This window comes from Lemur catta, chromosome 15, assembly GCF_020740605.2.
Source record: "Lemur catta isolate mLemCat1 chromosome 15, mLemCat1.pri, whole genome shotgun sequence".
NCBI classification, from domain to species: Eukaryota; Metazoa; Chordata; class Mammalia; order Primates; family Lemuridae; genus Lemur; species Lemur catta.
The window spans coordinates 1,879,355-1,902,431 of record NC_059142.1 but is presented as its reverse complement, the minus strand read 5'-3'; the positions used below and the strand labels follow the sequence as shown (position 1 = coordinate 1,902,431).

General features: G+C 39.4%; 1 protein-coding gene and 1 non-coding gene across 14 annotated transcripts in view; one reads left to right on the top strand and one right to left on the bottom strand.

Annotated features, from left to right (window-relative positions):
- Positions 1–22,802, bottom strand: part of ULK2 (unc-51 like autophagy activating kinase 2) — an 86,154-nt gene extending 63,352 nt beyond the window's left edge. For 5 of the 13 annotated variants that reach the window (XR_006739418.1, XR_006739419.1, XM_045569453.1 and 2 more), the window contains exons 1-7: positions 22,186–22,713; positions 20,887–20,979; positions 19,731–19,772; positions 6,809–6,841; positions 6,473–6,509; positions 1,285–1,458; positions 116–189 (exon numbers count right to left, since the gene is read on the bottom strand). Coding sequence is in view for 11 of the 13 variants with exons in the window: in XM_045569453.1 (XP_045425409.1) it covers positions 116–189; positions 1,285–1,458; positions 6,473–6,509; positions 6,809–6,841; positions 19,731–19,772; positions 20,887–20,979; positions 22,186–22,275 (543 nt within the window). In the remaining 2 variants the exon portion in view is untranslated. Of the gene's footprint in view, positions 1–115; positions 190–1,284; positions 1,459–6,472; positions 6,510–6,808; positions 6,842–19,730; positions 19,773–20,886; positions 20,980–22,185 lie in introns of all 13 variants that reach the window. The other 8 variants (XM_045569459.1, XM_045569457.1, XM_045569458.1 and 5 more) reach the window with 7 other exon arrangements.
- On the top strand, positions 13,729–13,873 carry LOC123621303. Its single transcript, XR_006729043.1, has one exon. It is a non-coding gene; the product is annotated as a U4 spliceosomal RNA (small nuclear RNA).
- Positions 22,803–23,077: the final 275 nt, after the last annotated feature.

The window sequence follows — 23,077 nt, the reverse complement described above, 5'->3', positions numbered from 1 at the left end:
CATTAGTAACAGTTCAAACTATATATAAAATCACATCTTACTTGGAAACAAGGATTATACTTAATGGTTTATGGTGTCATGCTTTGAACACACAAGGATGCAAACATTCACTCACCATATACATTGGGGATCCACACAGTGTTGCAGCCATCATGTTACTATGTAGGTAACGAGCAAAACCAAAATCCGCTATTTCACAAAATAAAAATTAGAAAGACAAATGATACCTTTGCTCACACTTAACACAGATCAAGACTCTTCAAGACACAAGAAGGCACAAAAGAACTATGAAAAATAAACAGCTTATTGAATAAGACTGTCCACCAAAGGAAAGAGTAGCTACTACAATTTTAACAGCTGGAAAACAATACTAATCAACTGCATAAGTCATACCAATTTTGTAACCAAGGCGCACCAAACTTTGCAAGTGAAAGTGCTAATTATAGTAAATGCTTCATTAATATAGCTCTCATTAAATACAAATACCAGATATAGAATTTTCACTGTTTTTCCTAACCTGTTTCAGCTAATTTTGAGATAGCACTAAAAAAAAAAAAAAAAAAAATGCCAAAGGCTTAACTAGAAGATCTCTTAGATCCGCATGTCAAAACCTCATGAGCTGGCCGGTCGTGGTGGCTCACACCTGTAATCCTAGCACTCTGGGAGGCCGAGGCGGGTGGATTGCTTGAGCTCAGGAGTTCGAGACTAGCCTGAGCAAGAGCGAGACCCCGTCTCTACTAAAAATAGAAAAAATTATCTGGCCAACTAAAATATATATATATAAAAAAAAAAAATCAGCCGGGCATGGTGGTGCATGCCTGTAGTCCCAGCTACTCGGGAGGCTGAGGCAGTAGGATCGCTTAAGCCCAGGAGTTTGAGGTTGCTGTGAGCTAGGCTGACGCCACGGCATGCACTCTAGCCAGGGCAACAAAGCCAGACTCTGTCTCCAAAAAAAAAAAAAAAAAACCTCATGAGCTGTAAAGAATCAGTGTTATTAATTTGCTGCCAGTCACCATACTACATCAACTTTCTCCTCAAGAGAAGCAGGATTTGCTGCTGGGATTCATATTTAGAGCTCCTAATATGAGCCCTTTGGCCCTGAGATTTAGCATATGCTGCCAATAATGTAAAGGATACACACGACTAAATACACCTCATTTATCTCAATAAACATTTCAAATTGCATCAATAAAATCCATCTTTCTAACAAAGCTAAATTACAATTATCTAAAAATACTGAATCTCAAAAATGTCCCTTTCATGAAACAATGCATGGGCGTTTACCTATTTTGATGCGAATGCCACTGACACTTGACTTTCTGCGATTGGCGTAAGACAGCAAGATGTTCTGTGGTTTGAGATCCCTGTGGATTATTCCTTTGCTGTGCAGGATTCGCATGGCAGCTGCTATCTGATGCAAAAACACTCTGATAGTATCTTCACTGAGAGTTCCTTTAGCTGGTACAAAAGGAGTCACATAAATATTTAAGCACACAAAATTAAATACCATCTGCATATTCCATCAACAGAACTGAGTTATGAAGGAGAGCATGAAGGGAATAAGGAAGTAGCATTCACATTCACTTTTTTACTTTAATAATTGAAGTCTATGAAGGGATAACAGATTTCTCAAAAACTGTAATCAGTCTGTTGTAAAGAGAACTGATTTGCATTTTCCTCTTCTTTTCACTTTTCCCTTATGTTTTATTGCTGAAGGTACCCGCATGACTCTGAACACAATAGGTGCTCAACAAATGTGAATATCCTTTACAAGCCAAAAAATGAGCTCCCTTCGTATTAGTCAAATATCTGGAATAAATGTTTGTGTTTAATTCCAACTGTTACAAGCACAAACTAAAAACAGGAGGAATCCTTGACCAGAGAGACCTGGCCGCTGCTGCCCCTTGGACCTGTTAGCAATCTGTTCCTGCATCTTCTCTTTCCTTTTATCTCTCCCAATGTCCAACACCCCCGTCCCACCATATCACCTTTCATTACTAAAGACACCTTTAAGAATAAATGTTTTAACCTGTGTCCAGTACTATAAAAAGGTAGCATGAAAATTATTTGGCGATAGTCATTATTCAGTAAACACTACACTATTTCTGTGTATGCCAGAGCATGTAATGGTTAAAGCCTGATTTGGAGTCAGGCTGCCGTTTTTCAAATCCCAGCTCCTCCACTTACTGTGTGACCCTGGAGGACAATCCCTCTGTGCCTATTTCCTCATCTATAAAAGGCTGATAATGACGCTAACCACATAAGGTTGATCTGACAATTAAACAAAACATTTAATAAGACTTTAGGAAAAGGCCTAACACATAATAAACATTCAAATGTAGTAAATATGCAAATATGAACTTTTTATTACAGTGGATCTAAAAATCACAATTCTTTGAATCTACTCTAAGGATTTAATATCCATGAACCTATTTAAATCCTTTGTGAACACACTTGTGTCCATCTAATTTAGAATATGCTCCACATAACCTTTCCATTTGTAATTAAGACAGACAAAAATAACATTGACACCTGGAATAAGTGAAACATTATGGTTTTAAAATCATTTTAATGACATGTTAAGTGACATTTATATGTTCTTAACCTCTTCAAACAAAATAAATCTTCATAGTTTAAAAATTACCAAGTACTTTTTTCAGTGAGATCTATTCTTAACCTATCTTCCTTCTTTACTTCTTTGGGATTCTTTTCCTGATACTCGTTGTAAAAAAAAAAAATTCAGGATGCACTAAAAACATATCAAAAGAGAAATGTTCTGTAATCTCATCCTTTGGAGATGAACACTGTTAAAAATTAGGAGTGCACTCTTTTTTTTTGAGACAGAGTCTCACTCTGTTGCCTGGGCAAGACTGCTGTGGCGTCAGCCTAGTTCACAGCAACCTCAAACTCCTGGGCTCAGGCAATCCTACTGCCTCAGCCTCCTGAGTAGCTGGGACTACAGGCATGTGCCACCATGTCCGGCTAATTTTTTCTATATATTTTTAGTTGTCCAGCTTATTCTTTCTATTTTTAGCAGAGACAGGTCTTGCTCTTGCTCAGGCTGGTCTCAAACTCCTGAGCTCAAACGATCCTCCCACCTCGGCCTCCCCAAGTGCTATGATTACAGGCGTGAGCCACAAGGCCGGCCAGGAGTGCACTCTTTCAGATCTACTTTCTTACAAATGCCTATATACATATATTATTGCATATGAGTGAGTGGGCAAAATCAACTACTAGAGCTTAATTTTTGTAATGTTTTACTTAAATTACATTGCAACAACTGAAATTGATAGGCTGGGTATGGTGGCTCACGTTTGTAATCCTAGCATTTTGGGAGGCTGAGGGAGAAGGATTGCTTGAGGTCAGGAGCTGGAGACCAGCCTGAGCAACATAGTGAGACCCCATCTCTACAAAAAACAGAAAACTTAGCTGAGTGTGGTGACGTGCACCTGTAGACCCAGCTACTCAGGAGGCTGAGGCAGAAGTAACACTTGAGCCCAGGAGTCTGAGGTTGCAGTGAGCTATGATGACACCACTGTACTCTACCCCAGGCAATAGAGTGAGACACCTTGTCTCAGAAAAAAAAAAAAAATGATGATAGTATATTTTATTTCATTTCATTCATTTTCATTTTAAAGCTTAGAATAATTTTGCCACTTTAAAATGATTGCAGTTGCTTATAACTTGTATCTTTGCCCCATGACACACTATTGAGTACACCTGAAATATGATTCAGAGTCCAAATTCTAACACTGTTCCCATAGGGGGAAAAGCAATGACCTAGGATAGGCTATTTCTGAGCACAAACTGCAATAAAAATGTATATATTTCCATGAATGTAGGATGTGTACCTCTTAACACAATCCCAGAAACGGAAATTCCCATGTTAAAAACCTTATATTTTAAAAGGCCAGGCACAGTGGCTCACATCTATAATCCTACTACTTCTGAGAGGCCAAAGTAGGAGACTCACTGGAGGCCAGGAGCTCAAGACCAGCCTGAACAACATAGCAAGACCCCTGTCTCAACAAAAAACTAGCCAAGCACTGTGGCACGTGCCTATAGTCCCAGCTACTCGGGAAGCTGAGGCAGGAGGTTCGCTTAGGCCCAGGAGTTGGAAGTTGCAGTGAGTTATGATGATGATACCACTGCACTCTAGCCTCAGCATGTCTCCAAATAAACACACAAAACTTTATATTTTAAAAGGTGTCGTCAATACCAAAACTCTTTTGAAAGAATTCTTGAGCAAGCTAACACTGAGAGAATACGCGTAGCCACAGCTGCCACGCTTAGTATATTCTGCTATAATTAATGTTAAAGTATAACTTATTAATTTAGAATTTGTTTTACTTTAAACTTGCAAATAACAGAATTTGTTTTCTATCTTTTGGAAGTGTGAAAGGCATTTTGTTTCACAGAGCAAATAAAAAGATTAAATGACCATGCTGTGATAACAACAGTATTTAACCTTCTAGACATCCTAGACCTTCTAGAACAGTACTCTCCAACAGGAATATAATGTGGCCACACATGCAACTTTCAATCTCTTAGTGGCCACATTTTAAAAAGTGAAAAGAAATAAATGTAATTATTAATATATGTTTAACCCAATACATCCAAAATATTACCATTTCAACTTGTAATGAATATTTAAAAAATCAGAGATTTATTTCATTCTGATGAAGTATCCAAAATCCAGTGTGCATTTTACAATTGTAGCACATGTCAATTTGGACTTGCCCACATTTTAAGAGCCCAATGCGGTCAGGGGTTACTGTATGGAACAGCGTAGCTCTAGACAATGCCCTAAGGACGAGAATTTCTTTCATATGTCTTCAAAAGTGTTTTCAAACTACAAGGGATTCCCTTAAAGACTGTGGCAGAGAAGGACCAGGGAGAAGATAAAAAACCAAAATCATACAGCAATTAAGTGATGTGAATATTGGAACTATTAATAGAACCATGCTTTCCTGGCTGCCCCCCATTCAAGCTCTTAGGCTCTTCACTATTGGGTCTCCCGTTCTAACAATATTGCTCTGGAATATCAAATACAGACTTCAACAAAACTGCTGTCAAAATTAACTTAAACCTGCTACACCAGTAATAGTGCTCATATAGGTGAGTAATACTTCTGTTAATGAAGGAAACTGACATTGTAACGAGAGCTCTAAGCTGGGAAGTGCCATGCATCCGACTCCAGTAGAAAGGTACTTTCACCAGGAATACTAAGGACGTCAAGGAACTCAAGACTTAGAGACGGATGAGAAGACAGAGCAGCGCGCTTTCTAGCTTCAACTCCTTTACACCAGCAGTGAATGCAAGTGCCTGTCTCATTGCATTCTGTCTACCAATAAATGACATTTTGTAACTTTTACTAAACTGACATTTTTTAAACTACCAAATTCAGAACAATGTTTGTCTCTAGGAAAAGGACAAGAATGGGACTACAGAAAGGTTTACAGGGAGCTTCAACAGTATTTTTAATTCCTTTTTAAATCCGCAGAGGCGGGGGGTATACCTGTGTTCTTTATGTTTTTCTCCACAGTTTTTGAATGTCAGCAATATTCTGTATTTTAAAGATTTTAAAGTCTGATTTTTAATTGCACTCTCCCCGATTACTAAGAGAAATTAAACTTTTTTAAAATTTTTTTTATTTGTTTCAGGAGCTGTCACAAGTTATAAACATTTTTAATACATTGTTTCTCTTTTATAAATAGTCCATACCCTTTGTGTGCCTATCCATTGAGATCTTAAGTATTTTTACTATGATCTATTTAATAGGTTGAATGTACTAACCTTTTACTATCTTTTTGCATATTTCCCTTGCATCTTTTAAGGAATAAACAAGGAGGTGTTAGCCTTATCTAGCATCATTAAAATAAAATACTTTGGAGGGACAAAATTTGATCTGAATGCTTCACGTCCTACATGAATACATTTTGGGTACAGAATTTCAAGCATCATCTAGTACTAAAATCTTACTTCTGTGCCACAAAATAATTTCTATGTTACTTTTATCCCTTATAATGTTGTTGGCTTTTTTTAATTACAAGAAATGTTCACTTAAATACATTCTTGGATACATTCTTCCACTATGATTTTTTTTATTTTGAGAGAAACGAAAGGGACTAAAGGTTCACTGATGGCAACGCAGTTGAGCCATTTGAAGGAGAGAAATTCTATTTGGTTTCTTCTCTCATGGGGAGAGGACCCACCTCTTAAACACTGTCAGAGAGAGAAAGACGCAAAAAGTAAGTACTTATATACAAGTTTAGGAACAAAACCACAACAAACAACAATTGGTCAACAAACTGACTACAAGTTAAACAAATAACACAAATATTTATTGAATGTTTCTTATACAAGTGCAGGAAACAGGGGTAGCATATTTCATTAAGTACCTCTCAGGATTAAACAGACTACAGTACTATCTTTATTGAACATTTGAACATTGACACACACACAAAATTACCTTGCAAATAATCTGCCAGGTCTCCACCATTGCAATACTGATACATAAAAGAAAAATAACTAAAATAAGGATAGTGATTCAAGATTAATTCAATCCATTCTCAGTTAATTTTAATTAAAAAATCATTTGTACATACTGTAATGTAAATCAAGTCTAAAAATTATAATGATGATGGAATCAAAATTTTTAAAATTTTATATTCTTCTAGTAGAATCTAAATCATTGAATCAAATTTACTAGTTCAAAATTTCAAATAATAATCTACTGTCAATTTTAAAGTACACATTATTCAATAGGAATTTGAAATAAATTAAACAGAACTTGTATACTACCTACCTCCATCACCAAAAAGACAGAGTTGGGTAATTCCTGAAAAGTAAACAAATGGCATTTAGAGAAAAAAATTAAACATAAAATTTAAAAATGATAGTTAATAAAAATATTACATTCATTATTAAACTAGTAAAATATCATCATAAGATCCATTAGAAAATGAAATTAAAATTCCCAACATGATTTCCGTTTCTCTTCTTCCCAAAGCCAAATCAAGTTTTGATAACACTAATGTAGTCATCAAGATGTTCAATTCTGTTTACAGAAAGAACTACCTAGGCCGGGCGCGGTGGCTCACGCCTGTAATCCTAGCACTCTGGGAGGCCGAGGCGGGTAGATTGCTTGAGCTCAGGAGTTCAAGACCAGCCTGAGCAAGAGCGAGACCCCGTCTCTACTAAAAATACAAAGAAATTATCTGGCCAATTAAAATATATATATAGAAAAAATTAGCCAGGCATGGTGGCGCATACCTGTAGTCCCAGCTACTTGGGAGGCTGAGGCAGGAGGATCGCTTGAGCCCAGGAGTTTGAGGTTGCTGTGAGCTAGGCTGATGCCACAGCACTCACTCTAGCCCGGGCAACAAAGCGAGACTCTGTCTCAAAAAAAAAAAAAAAAAGAACTACCTAAAACAATATCTAGAATAAAAAGACACGATAAATTTACCACTTGTGAAAAAAGGAAGGATTTTTTGGTCCTTGGGAAAACACTTCCATTTTGAAAACTTTGATTTGACAGAATCCTCCCTAGCAACATTAAATGTACAATCTGACTTCCAGAACACACGACCCAGGATGCTCAGTTTTTTGTTTTTCTGGTTTTTATGTTTATTTGGGCAATCACATTAATAGGGAATTGTTGGCAAAGGGAAATGTTTTATCACATGTTACCAAGACATGTTCCAAGATTTTAAGGAAATGATTTGAAGAATTTTATAAAGTCTTTCAAAGTCACATAGCTCCAGGTGTGCTGCTTACTTAAGCAATTCAAAGATTGATTAGTTGGCTCCTCAATGACAATTTTTAGAATGTTAACTAAATTTCAAATTAGGCTTCCCTATGGCTTAACTGGAGCCAGTGCTCAAACGTGATTCACAATATAGCTCTTCCATGCAGCACTTGGCTTGGTCAGGATCCTAAATTCAAAGACAGCTGCTCTATGGGAAAACACAAGATGAGGTAAGGCAGAAAGAGGGCAGGTCTAGAGCAGTACCGCTCAGAGTGCGGCTCAAGAACCAGTGCCAATCAGCAAATCACGTGGTGCTGGCCCACAATGAGACAATTACAGAAATTAAAAGTAAGCATTTGAAAATGTTCAAAGCAACTTGACAAGACAATTTTATGTTGGCTGAACTTAATAAAAACTTTGGAATATCCACATACATGCCCTTTCTTATTTCACTTTTATAATAATTCATTTTTACTGGATTTTATAAAGGTATCACCTCACACAGATTTCAAGAACCAGTGCTTCATGACTGCCTGTCTAGGGTGACTCTGTGGGATGGGAAACGATACAAGTGGCTGCTGCAAGGTTGTCTCACCACATTCGCCAAGGGGCTGGATGTCAGAAGTTAAGACCTGAATATTAAATTACATCTGCAAGAAACTTGGCCGGGCGCGGTGGCTCACGCCTGTAATCCTAGCTCTGGGAGGCCGAGGCGGGTGGATCGCTCGAGGTCAGGAGTTCGAGACCAGCCTGAGCAAGAGTGAGACCCCGTCTCTACTAAAAATAGAAAGAAATTATCTGGCCAACTAAAAAATATATATACAAAAAAATTAGCCGGGCATGGTGGCTCATGCCTGTAGTCCCAGCTACTAGGGAGGCTGAGGCAGTAGGATTGCTTAAGCCCAGGAGTCTGAGGTTGCTGTGAGCTAGGCTGATGCCACGGCACTCACTCTAGCCCGGGCAACAAAGTGACACTCTGTCTCAAAAAAAAAAAAAATAAATAAATAAATAAATTACATCTGCAAGAAACTCGGTGACTAGGGTGATATGCTTCACTTATTTCTCAAGAGGACTAGATAAAAAATTGAAATACCTCATGCCCAATTCTTTGACCCCAGAAGCATACAGAAATTCAGAAGAATGACGGTGCCATTTACTCTCTCCTGGGGAACAGGAGGCACAGTGGGCTCCCACGCATGGAGTGGGAGCTACAAGCCTGACACAGACGCCTGGGTCCCTACCAGCAGCACTCCCATAATAAACCAGGAAGGAGGCAGACAACAGCCAGCTCCCAAGCAAGCTAGGTCAAGTCTGTAAAAAATAAATACTTCCTCACATCAGAAATAAAAACAAAAAATGTATTTTTGAGAATTAAATCATCTCTATTGTGAACCAGGGTTTCATCACAAAACCTAATCAAATCCAGTCCAAAATATCCTATAGCTCCTAAAAATACTGAGAAATCATTAAACACTGGCAATTTTGAACAATATTTTCTTCTTTTCAAGTATAAAAATATGATCTCAAGTGAGTGCTGTTTAATCATATAATAGCACTAATTTTCTATGAAGAGAAAAGAGAGCTAGAAATTCTTAAGAAGAGGCCGAACAGCCATAAATAATTTCTGTTCACTTAATATGAAGAGGTCAAATTCCCATCTGAATATTGACAATTTTGGAGTTATATATAGCCATTTAGTTTTCTCCACTCATTCATTTACTCTTTCAATAAGTAACAAATGAAATAGAAATACTTTAATATCCTCGATTTCTCATGCAAACTTTCCTCTGTCTACCTTCAATGCAGTGAAAATCTCCACAGATTCAATCATTCTTTATCTTGACAGTCCCTCCTCCTTTCAGTACCCCTTTCCAAAACAGTGCCCATTTTTTTAAATAAAGCACTTAAATCATCTGGAGCATGAGTAGCTCGCAAGAGCCAGGAGAGAGTCAGAAAAACAAAAAAGGTTTTCTTTTTTTAAAACAGAATTAATCATATACAGACATACCGAAACTCAAATAGTACTGGGGCACTGGAGAAGAACTCAGAAAAGACATACTTGTTGAGAAGCGAGGGCTGAGAAGCGAGGCCCATACAACCTGTGAGCCAGACCACCGAGGGTTTGCCATAGCTACCCACATGGTGCATCCAGCTTTCCTGGTATCAACAAATCCTCACCCTCCACTCCTCTGCAGCACTTCCATCAACAAACTTACAGATGTAGGGATTTCATTCTATCATTCTTACATATATATAGATATATGCACACACACACACACACACACACACACACATATGTATTTATGTATTTTTGTCCATGGTTCCTAGCTCATAACTCCCATATCCCTTGTTATGATGTTGGGGTGCTTTAGGCCTTTCAGCTAAGCAGGCTTCAGAAAACAGAAAATCTCTCTGGGATCTGCTCCTGCTCTCCTTTTACCTGTCTGACATAGGACTCTAATCTTCCCCTACCTTTCTGATTATAGGGTTTTTTTTTCCTTTTTTTTGTAAATGGGGTTTACTGATTATCTTAAGATCCTCATTCCAGAGAGGGTCTTGCTCCACACCCTGGAGGAAGAAATGCTACTCAGAGAGGCCAAGAAGACTCTGAACAAACAGGCCTTGCTGGGTTTCCCCACTCTGTCTAGTAGTATTAAATCATACCCTTTTTGTCCAATCACATTTCTACACAGTTGTCTATGCTTTAATCATGCCTATTCAACAATGTCACCTAAAAGGCCCAAGAGGACAGGATATGGTGAGCTTCTGGACAGCTGGACATGTGGAGGTTCCTAGAGGGTGATGCATCCCCGGAGGGTGTGGAAGCTCCACGTTCCTTCTCCCATACCTGGCCCTATACATCTCTTCACCTGCATCCTTTGTGATAAACCAGCAGACGTGTTTCCCTGAGTTCTATGAGCCACTCTGGCAAGTTAATTGAACCCAAAGAGGGAATCATGGGACCCCCAACTTGAAGCCTGTTAATCAGAAGTACCAGAGGCCCGAACTTGAGGCTAGCGGAGCATGGTGGGTATCACCAGGTAGTGTCTAGTGTCAGAAAAGAACTGAATTAGAGGACATCTAGCTAGTGTCTGCCGCAGAACTGACTGTCTGCTTGTTGGCGGGGAGAAACCCCCACACATTTGATCACAGAAGTCTTGTACTGACTGTTGTTGAGTGAGAGATTAGAAAAACTCTTTAAGTGTTTTTTTCCCTCAGAAGTATCAACAACCATATGCCAACATGTAAAAATTTAGATGAAATGAACAAATTGAAAAACAACTTGTTTGATGAAAAAAACAACTAAAACTGACAACAGAAAATTTGAAAGGGCCCATATCTATTAAATAAATTATATTACAATTAAAAACCTTTTCACAAAGAAATTCTCAAGTTTCAATGTAATCCCATTCAAAACCCTAGGAGGTTTAATATATGTGGAAATAAATAAGATGATTCTAAAATTTATGTGGAAATTAAAAAGGCCAAAATAACTACAAATAATCCAGAGGAAGAAAAACAGAAATTGGAGGACTTATATAAGTAGACATCAATACTTAATATAAAGCTATGGTAAGAAAAACAGTTTGGTAAGGCTTAAGGGACAGAAAAGGGAGGCTAGAAATGGGTCCGCACACACGTGGCCACTCATTTACGAGACACTGCAGTGCAGAGGGGAAAGGGGCACCTGTTCAATAAACGGCGATGGGTCAACTGGCTACCCATTTGTAAAACTAAATGAGTCCTGACCCCTGTTTCATACCACATACAAAAATCAGGCAGATTACACAGCTAAATGTGAAAGGCAAAACAAAGATTTTAGGGAAAACACAGGTGAATGTCTTCATGACTCTAGGAAAGGTAGGGAAAGTCTTCTTAAATATGACACAAAGCACTAAATATAAAAGGAGGAAACAATAAACTGGATATTAAAACTGAGAATTTCTGTTCATCAAAAAAAATCATTAAAAGAGTAAAATGGCAAGTCACAGTGCAGCCTAAGTCATTTATAATGCATATATATGGCAAAGTACTCATGTCCACAATATATAAAGAAGTCCAATAAATTAATAACAAAAAGACAGACAATGCAATAGAAAAACAGACAAGAGACTCCCACAGGAATTTCAAAAAGAAAATATTTACATGGCTAGTAAACTTACAAAATATACTCATATCAGGAGTCATCAGGAAAACACTAATTAAAACCAAAATTAGATACCTCACCAAAATGGCAAAAACTGCCAAGTGCTGGCAAGGATATAGAGCAACCGGAACTGCCAAACACCTGCTGGTGAGAGTATAAAGCAATTCACTGGCAGCAGCTACTACAGCTGGCCCTACACTTACCCTGTGATTCATAAATTCCTCTCCTAGAGATCGTCCCTTACAATATCTATTTCAACACAAAGGAATGGTGAGGCGAGAACCGAAGAAGAAAACACGGCAACAAGCCATTTTCACTGCTTCTGCCTAGCCTCTTAAGGGGGCACTGGAGTAGGGAGAATGTTAAATAATATAGAAGATTTAGAAAGAAATCCTCAATACAGGGACAATTTTTTAAAATCACATTTGTTTTTAAAAAAAGCTGAGTGCATGTACACATGCATATATGCATCAAAAATAAGTCTTGGACACACAACAGTGGTTTCTTCTGGAAAAAGGAAATAAAGAAGAATGAGAGGGCATCTATTTTTTACTTTATATACTGCTAGACCACTTGAATTGCTTTTATACTGAGGGCCTATTACTTTGATAATTTTAAAAACAATAAAGCGAATTAAAAAATAAAAGTCAAATAGCATGAGTAGGTGGTTCTCTCTAGCAGAATTCAGACGCCTGGAAATAGAAGTAGGAAAAACAACGGCGTGATATAAAGCAATAGAAAAGAAGTAAATAGAAAGATTCAGCCAGGCACAGCGTTTCACGCCTGCAATCCCAGCTATTTGGGAGGCTGAGGTGGGAGGATCGCTTGAGGTCAGCAGTTCCAGACTAGCCTGGACAACACGGCGAGACCTCATCTCTAAAAAATAAAAAAAGATTCAAAGAAAAATTCCTGGTTTCTAAGACCCAAATCCTCACATCTCTCTACTTACTACATTTCTTAATCCATTCTCTACCCCTCAGGCGACTTCTATGGGTTATTCTCACAGGAAAGGAGGAAAGAAACACCATGGCTACAATCCTCAGGCTCATCTCCCTTGGGGTTACCTCGTACTAGACTGCCTCATGGCATCCTATAAGTAGGGCTGGGATTATCATCAGCACTTTAGTGAGAGGGTGGTGGTAATGTGGAAAAAGTGGCTTGCTCAACATCCTAAGTTGAGCTTGCTACAAAAACAGTACTTTAACCCCAAATTTCCTTATTCATATCCAGGGCTCTTCCTCTTAGATCATTTCTTAGTCCATTTAGGCTATAACAAACCGCTACAGATTGGATAGCTTGGTAATTTATCTCTCATAGTCTGGAGGCTGGGAAGTACATCAAGGCACAGGCAATTCAGTGTCTGGTGAGGGCCCACTTCTAGCTCATAGTTCTTTGGCTATGTGGTGGAAGGAGCAAGGGAGCCCTTTGGGATCTCTTTTATAAGGGTACTAATCCCATTCATGAGGGCTCCACCCTCGTGACCTAATCACCTCCCAAAGTCCTCACCTCCGAATACCATCACCTTGGGGGACAGGATTTCAACTTTAGAATTCTGGAAGGACATGAACATGGTCTGAATCCATAGCAGACCATGATCTAAAAAAACCTAGGGATGCAAAACACAGTATATGAAAGCCAGCTAGCTTACTGACCTGACACAAACCAACATAGATTTGCGGAAAAACCTTTGCCTTAATCTGTATCTCAATAATACTAACTGCACCAAAGGTTGCAAAAATACTCAGAATACACAACACTGATCTCAAATTTATAAACTGATTACTCAGTACTCACCTAATCCGAACCTGATTTGCTATAATTCTTCCATTTCACCTTTGTGCAGTGGCAACATCGTACCCAATGAGGTTTATCCGAGGCACAATTATTGCTAATTGAAAACTTTTCCCCATACCCTGCCTGCCATGATGACTTGTAATACAGTCGGCATTGGCAATTTTTGACAGTCCCTATGGGGACTGAATAAAAAAATACATAAATAAATAGCCTTAAATCTTAACTCTTTGTAACAGTGCTATAGAAGATATTACCCTCTCCTGCAGTTATCCTCAAAAACAGGTTAAGTCTGGGATAACTGGCTGGGCTTTCTGGAAAATAAGTTGAGTCCCTACATCATCCCTTTGCACATAAATTCCAGAGATCAAAAATATAAATACAAAAAAGTAAAACCATAAATACCAGAAGAAAACATGGGGGACCATTTTTATAATCTCAGGGTAGAAAAATCCTTCTATGATATGAAACTTACGGATCATTAAAGAACAGGTAGATAAATTCTACTGTGTAAGAACTTCCATACATCAAAAAGAACCTAAAATAAGACCCCCCAAAAAAAGAAGCCCAGACAAAATGGGAAAAATATCTCAATACATCTGACAAAGAGCTGTCAACTCCGATTCCCTCCTTTACCTCCTATAGCCAAGTGCCCAACTCCTATTAATTCTATTTTCTAAACATCTTACCAATCTGTCCAGGCCTCTTTGTCTCCAATGATGTCATCACTCTCTCATCCAGATGTACATAACTCTTTTAATAACTGCATCATATTTCATAGTGTGGTTCTATCACTGTTTATTCAAGCATTCCCTAAGGAACATTCACTTGTTTCAAGTGTTGGCCACATTATGCAATGCTACATTAATGATTCTTGGACATATATTCTAATTCTCGTGCTTTTATGGCTATGGGATAGATGTCCAGACATCAAGGTTGCTTAGTAACAGGGATATCTATTTTTAATGGAAATGTATATTCCTTTTAATTAAAATATTTTTAAACTGCCTACTATATTGTAACTACCTATGACATACCAGCATAGCAGTCAGCAAACATTTAAATGCACTGTTCTGGCCAGGTGTGGTGGCTCACATGTGTAATCCTAACACTTTGGGTGGCCAAGGCGGGAGGATTGCTTGAGGCCAGGAGTTCAAAACCAGCTCAGGCTATATAGAGAGACCTCACCTCTACAAAAAATTTAAAAATTAGCCAGGCGTGGTGGCGCATGTCTATAGTCCCAGCTATTCAGGAGGCTGAGACAGGACAATCTCTTGAGCCCAGGAGTTTGAGACAGCAGTGAGCTATGATTGTGCCACTGCCATTTCAGCCTGGGCAACAGAGCAAAACTCTGACTCTAAAATAAATAAATACATAAATTAATAAACAACTAAATAAATAAATGCCCTGTTTTCTTTAAGCTTAAATTCTAAGGGGGAAGGGTCAAGGAAGAGACAATAAACAAAAGAAGTATAAACAGTATGCTAGAGGGTGAAGTGCTTTGAAAGAAAATATTAAAAAAGGACATAGAGAGTGCTTGGGATGGGGACTGCAATTTTATTTAGGGTGACTAAAAAGGCTTCACTGAGAACATAATATGGGAGTAAAGACCTAAAAAAGGTTGGGGGAATACCTATGAAATATGTCTGTGCATACTACAGAGATAGCTGTACAGTGTTCAGTAAATCTGGAGGAACAAGGTCCTAGGCAAAAGGGAAAAAGGGGTAACGGTCCAGGGTATGGAGCACTTTGGGAACCACAAGGAGGTATGTGTGCATGGAGCAAAAGCAGCAAGGTGCAAAGAAACAGGAGACGGAGTCAGAGACAATTGGGTTGGACCGTGTTAATAAGGACTTTGGCTTTTACTCGGATAAAAATGGGGAGCCACTGCAGGACTCCGAGCAGAGCAGCAGCATGTCCTGACTTGGGTTAACGGAGCACTCTCATGGCCATGTTGGAATATTCTTAAGGGGGATGGAAGCAAAAGGACAGAAACAGGTACTGCCAGACAACATTCCAAAAATGTTTTAATAATTTACATTTCTACAAGTGACACATGAGAATATTCTACACTACTCCCTCTCTCAACTCTACCAGTAAGAATTACTGCACTTTTAAATTTTGCCAATTGGATGGGTGAGAAGTGACATCTCACTGTTATTTTAGTTTACATCTCCCTGACTATTTATCCAAGAGTATCATTTATTAGCCACTTTTTTTTCTCTTATGAAAACTAACAATTTATATTCTTTGTTTATTTTCTCTTTGGATTGTCTTTTCTTTACCAATTTGTGAGAGGATTTACATGTTTTAGATCTTAGCCTGTCATCTGTTGTGTTGTAAATATTGTCTCAAACTATTATTTGCCAATGGCCTTTTTTTGCATTTTTAGAGGTATAATTTGCATACACTAACCCACCTGATTAACTGTTCAGTCCAGTGAGTTGTGACAAATGTATACACCCAAGTAACTACCATGCCAATCAAAAGACGTAACATTTCGATCACCCAAGTTTTCTCCTGCCCCTCTGTCATCAATCCCTGCTACCAAGAGGCAACATCTGTTCTAATTCTATCACCCTTGCTTAGTTCTCTCTTCCTGAAATTCACAAAAACAGAATCACACAGTAGCAGTATATGGCTGGCTTCTTTTTCTCAACAGAATGTTTGAGATTTATATGGTATGGCATGTATCATTTTTTCTTTTTATGGATGTCAGTTTGTTCGCTGTATTATTTTCTGTAAAACAAGTTTAAAATTTTTATATGTCCCTACTATAGCTTCAGAGTTTATCTTGATTTAAAATGTCTAGCTCTTCGATTATATAGTCATCTAAATATTATTCTAAGATTGTGATCTATCTTTTTTTATATATATTTAAGCCTTTAATTCATTTGGAAATTATTTTTGGAAAATGATAAGAAGGTTCCAACTTTATTTTTTCTCAGATGTCTCAGTTTTGCCAGCACTATTAAATGAATCATCCTTTTCTTGCTACACTAAGATTACCAAGAGGTAGAAATTGATCCAGACCAAAAACTATCATACAGGTAAGTATTCCTAATTGACAATATTTATGTCATGCCTAGAATGCTCAAGATTTATCTTTTGAAAAACAGACATGATATCATTCTCCTGCTTTTAAAACTCTTCAACGGCTTTTCTCTGTCCTTAGAATAAAGATCAGATCTGGCCCCGACTAACCTCTCCAGCACCATCTAACACTACTCTCCCTCTTTCATTCTCATACTCCCAGCACACTGGCCTTCTTCTGGTCCTCAGATTCAGAGATCTTTCCTGTCTGTGGTCTTTACACTTGTTCTTCTCCCACCAACCCCCAGCCTCGCCTTCTCCTACTATTCTATCAAGTCTATTTAAACATCAGTTCTTAGGGGATCATTCCTTAGCCCCCCACTCCTCTAACTCCCATATTGTTTCCTCCAAATCTCTCTAATAGTTCTACTTTACAGCACCTGGCACACTTAGAAATAGTAACTATATGCTTGATGTCATCTTCCCCAGTTATACTGTAAGCTCCACAAGGACAAGGACCTTTTCTATTTTGCTCACTACTATACTCCTGTACACCTCATTAACTGGCTTAAGAAATACTGACCACGAAGAAATCAGTAAGAAAAATGAACACAACAGAAACATCACATGACAGTAAAGGGAATGTCACAGAAGAAATATGAAAAGGCAAATAGGCCAAGTACAGTGGCTCACGCCTGTAATCCTAACACTTTGGGAGACTGAGGCAGGAGGACCGCTTGAGGCCAGGAGTTCGAGACCAGCCTGAGCAAGAGTGAGATGTCGTCTCTACAAAAAATAGGAAAATTAGCCAGGCATGGTGGCACGCTCCTATAGTCCCAGCTATTCAGGAGGCTGAGGAAGGAGGATCGATTGTGCCCAGGATTTTGAGATTTCAGTGAGCTATGATGATGCCACTGCACTCTAGCCCAGAAAACAGAGTAAGACCCTGTCTCAAAAGAAAAGGCAAATAAAACAATAAGATGGTCAATGCACTAATGATTTAAGAAATAAAAAACTTAAAACTTAAGATATTTTCTGTCTATGAGATTGCCCCCCCTAAAAAAAAAGATAGGTCACTATTAATCAAAATTAACTGTTATAATCTTTTGGAAGATAAGCTAGTATCTCTGACCAAGCAATTCCACTTCAAGAAATTTATTCTACAAGAACACTATAAAAATAAGCAAACACATTATGTACACAGCTTTCTTTGCAGCGCTGTTTCTGATAGGGAAAAATAAGAAACAACCCAAATGGCCATAATTGGGTTTTAAGTAAATAAATTATCATTTAGCCCTATGGTATCATACTGATTATAAAAAGGTATCCAAGATACACTAAGCTAATAAAACAAGTTGCATTTCTGTACACTACTACTAAGTTTCTCATAATGAAAAGCTTAAAAAATTAAGTATAGATGGCTATAGATTAATATAGAAAATTATAAAAGAAATATACCAAACAGTGATTATTTCTGGGAATTGTCATTTCTTTTCTAATTTATCATTTCGACAATGTTTGATTATTTTAACTATAGGCATACAATACTTTTGTAGTTAGAGGGAAAATGCATTTTTTAAGTGTTATCTAAACTTAAGCCTGATTTTTACAATGTCAAAAGTTCTCAATTTAAATATGTTCTCCATGTATAAACTCTAGACAGCTCTCCAAAACTAACGACCAGTAAAAATGATTTCAATTTCAAGTTGCTAAACTACTGCACTAGTCTCTCAATATACTGTACTCCTTGATGAACAATTAGAATCAAAAAAGCAAATCTGAAATATAAGGTCAAGACTCTGTTTACTTGATAGCCGAATGCTCAAAACTACATTCATTTGACTGATATTTCTTATTTTTATAAATTAGTTCCAGTAGTATACAATGAACAAAATAATAAGACATTTTAATGCAGTCACCTTGAAATTCCTGACCAATAACTCACATATTTGAGTATGTTCCTCCTAATGGCTCACACCTATAATACTAGCACTTTGGGAGGCCAAGGCAGGATGATCACCTGTGCCCAGGAGTTTGAGGTTGCAGCGAGCTATGGTGATGCCACTGCACTCTAGCCGGGGAGACAGAGTGAGACTCTGTCTCAAAAAAACCCCACATAATATAAGCCAATTACTTGATCTGGTGCTCCATCCAGAAAACAGTAAATTTCTCCAGAGCTGAGCTCTTAAAAGAATTTCCAAGAGTAACTTTGACTATAAGGAAATTTTGCCTTAGAAGATGACTTCAGAACCCAGCCTTCCCAAATAAACTATACCTCTACTGTATGCAATGTCAAAAATCACAGATATATCTGGGTAATGGATATGTATAGTGCCCTTGTTTTTATTTATTTTATTTTCTAATATTTCTTCAATTTATAAATGTTGCTTTCATGATAAGAAAAAGCTCTAGTTAATTTTTTAACAGCCCACAATAGTCCTTTCTACATTTATCACAGAAATGCTAGATCTGGTATCAATATTCCTCTACTGGACCTAAAACAATACTACCTCTACAGCATATTGTCAATTGTTAATAAATTTACACATGTAGCACATTATTTTAGCCTATTGCTCTATGCTAAACAATTTCTGAATTAATAAACATATAACTTAAGCTATATATCTTTTCAACAAGAATTAAGGCAATTTTTTATTTCTATTAAGGTTCATTGACATTTGTATGAAACTAAAAAATTACTATTATTATTTATTTTTTTTTTTTTGAGACAGAGTCTGACTCTGCTGCCCAGGCTAGAGTGCCGTGGTGTCAGCCTAGCTCACAGCAACCTCAAACTCCTGGGCTCAAGCAATCCTCCTGCCTCAGCCTTCCGAGTAGATGGGACTACAGGCATGAGCCACCATGCCTGGCTAATTTTTTCTGTATATATTTTTAGTTGTCCATATAATTTCTTTCTATTTTTTAGTAGAGATGGGGTCTTGCTTTTGCTCAGGCTGAACTAAAAAATTATCTTTATTTTAATTTTTTAAAAAATCCAAAATAAGGTACCTGAACATCATAGAGTGCTACAATATTTTCATGCTGAAGTTCCTGTTAAAAAAATTCAGAAAGAAAAATATTTATAGGTATTCCAATAATTTTAATATATTCTGATATGCAAATAAAAATTAAAGTGTATATATAAATATATACTATTCCTAGTATATATACTTCTATTAATAAACTGAACAATTCAATCTACTAAAGAATAAGAAATGTGCCTGATTACTCAGGACTAAATTTTTTTTTCCACCACCATCATTTAGACTCCTAACAAGTGAGCACTTTCATTTACAAAATAAATGCTACAGTTAGTATGGCCACAGATTTTCTACTAGTCTTCTAAATTTAATATGCAATTTTTAACACCAATAAAGGCATGAAATTCCAAAGTGCTTTTTAAAAAGCACATTATATGCCTGGAAGAAAATGAAGTATAACTCTTAGCTCAAAGAGCTATAATTCTTACCAAAGACTCTCCACAGCAAGTAGTTTTGAGGAAAGCTGGTAAGTATTAGATGACGGTTCTATGCTCATATTAGTTTGGAAAACACTGGGTTAAGTACCCTGAAACCAGTTTCTTCATTGTAGACTTTTTCAGACTTTAATGAGCCAGATGCTTTGTGACTCTCCAAATATTTAGTAAACAGGATTTTCCAAACTTATTTGACCATGGAACCCTCTTTTTTCTCAAAGGATCTCACTTGGATAATAGTGGTTGTGAGTGATTTACAAAGACCACCTCCAAGGAAAATAACTTTCTTCAACTTATAAAGGAAAAAGACCCAAGTGCCCCCACTCTCTCCAAAAAACTTAAAATAGTAATGTGAAAAGGGTCAACAGAAGAAGTAAACAATGTGTAAGACGGGTCTGCCTGGCCCTCTTCTCAAACAATAACTAGGAGAGAGAAGAAAAGAAATTATGAGAAGCCAAAATCAGTCTTCACAAAATCCCTCTAAGCTTTGGCCAAGAGCCATAAACATCTATTCTTATAAATAGTCTCAGAGTACTTGATGTTTCAAAAAAAACCCAAAAAACCTAAGTACGCAAAAATGAAAGCAACAGTTGAAAATTCCTAAATTTAGGTCCAACTACCAAAACTGCAAAGGATAGCATTTGAAGTTAAGTTTTAACCTAGTATGAAATACTACATAAAGTAACATACCTTTAAGATTTTAATTTCCTTTCCAAGCAGTATTTGTGATTTTGACAAGTTCTTTTTATTAATACTTTTAATAGCTACCTCCCAATCAGTTTTCTGGAAAAGAAAAACAGTATTACTCCTGGAAATTATTCCACAGAGATAATTCAACAGAAAAAAATCTATAAGCACAAAGATGTTTTTAGCAAATAAATGTAGAGGGAAAATCGAAAAGAACTTCCAACAGGAGAATGATTTCATAAATTGTAGCATTAAAAAAATAATGTCTTACAACATACCTACTAAAAACAATAAATATGAAGACCACATAGTAACTAGCATTAAATGAAAAGAGAATATACTTTACAACCACTTAAAAGTTATGAGAAATGTGGAAACAAACTTGGAGGGTGATATGGTTAATTGAAAACAGTATTTGTTAGCTTGGCAGGATTATACCGTATTCTAACTTTTTCTTAAGTTTTAAGTTATTTTCATAATAAATGAAAGGTAAGTAGTACTACTTCACCTGATAAACCACAAAGTCAGTTTACTTTTAACATGCACCTTGGCAACAATCAGAACTGCCAAGCTCTTTATGACTATTTTCTCTCGATGTTGCTTTCCTTAGATTATAAAACCTCGTGTAACCAATACTTGCGAAACAGAAAAGGCTTTTTAAAATTTTTTTTAAGGCTTGAACATGTTTTCACGTTTATCTGGAATGAAAAGGAAGCGTCCACCCATCTTTTCCACTCAGAGCCCTTACATCTGGCCCAGGAGGGAAGATGGCACGGGGCTGGTGGGGGTGCAGGGGAACCAATGCTGGGAAAGGTGATACCTCTGAGTTTCAGAAAGCCTCTGGCTAACGGGAAACCCGCCCGTTTTCCGCTGGGTCTGCAATTATCAACCTCGAAGGTGACAAGCCCCAGCAGCCCAGGGCGGGGACCAAAGGTCCGCCCGTACCCGAGCCTCGAGATGTGCAAGGGACTGCGCAGTCTATTTTGGGTCCAGGGTGACTTCAGGCGGAAAGGCTTCTCTGGGCGGGACACCGGGGTGGCTCCCGAGCACACTCCGGTTCCCAAGCACCCCGACTGGCAGCGGACGTCAGCGGCCGCTCGGTAGGTGGAGCGCTGCCTCCAAACAACCCTCGCAACACCAAAACAAAACCCGCGACACTGACAGCACACAATGGCTGGCCCGGGGCAGCAAGTCAAGTAGGGGACTCGGCTCCCGCGGCTTCGCCAGGCTCAGGACCACCCAGTCCGGCTGCGGCCCGGGGGCCCGGCCTCGCCCCCAGCCGGCTGGGCGGGCGGCGCTCACCTGGCGGTGCCGCCCCCGGAAAACCACGGCGAAGGCCCCGTGTCCCACGAGGTCCCTCTTGCTGTACTCGAAGTCGCCCACCACCTCCATGGCCGCACCCCCGGGGCATGCAGCAGGCGGGCGGGCAGCGCAGTGCGGCGGGCTGGGATCAGCACCACGGGCCCGCGGGCCCGCAGCGCGCCCGCGGGCGGCGGGTCTGGGGCAGCCGCGGCCCCGGGCCCGGGAGGACTCTCATGCCGAGAGGCGGGAGCGGAAACGGGGAAGGCCGTCGCGCGGAGTCGGGGTCAGCGAGGCCTGGCCCGGCCCTGGGCGCTCCGCATGGCCCGGCTCGCCGCCGGCCGCGGGCTCTCTGGAGAAGCGGCCTCGGTGCTGGCCGGCCAGGGGCGCCGCCGCCGTCACTGTGCGCCCCCGGAGCCGCTCGCGCGCCCTGAAGATGTGCGGGGCCCGGTCCTCCCCATGCCCTGCTTGCTCGGCCGACTCGGCCCTCTCCGCCCGGGGCGCTGCCGCTGCTGCCGCGGCCGCCGCCCTAGAAGCCGCACGGCCGCGGACCCCGCGCGTCCCCGCCTCGCGGCGGCGCCAACGCACACACGCGCGCGCCAGCCGCTCCCGCGCCGACTGCCGGCCCTCCGCGACGTCAGCAGGTCTTGTAGGACGCAGCGCGCGGCGAAGCCCGCTCCCTCCGCCGAGAAAAGGAGTGCGCTCCCCGGGGTGCGGCGCCTGCTGCCGGGGCGAGTCCTCAGTCACGCACTGAGGCAGCCTTGGAGGGTGCGATGCGGCGCGGCCACAGCTAGTTACCGGCTGCAGCCTCCGCGCTGGGCCTGGGAGCAGATTAAAGCCGACCACGCCCCGGGCTCGAGTCCTCAGGGAGGCGGACTTCAGAGACGCTGGTCTT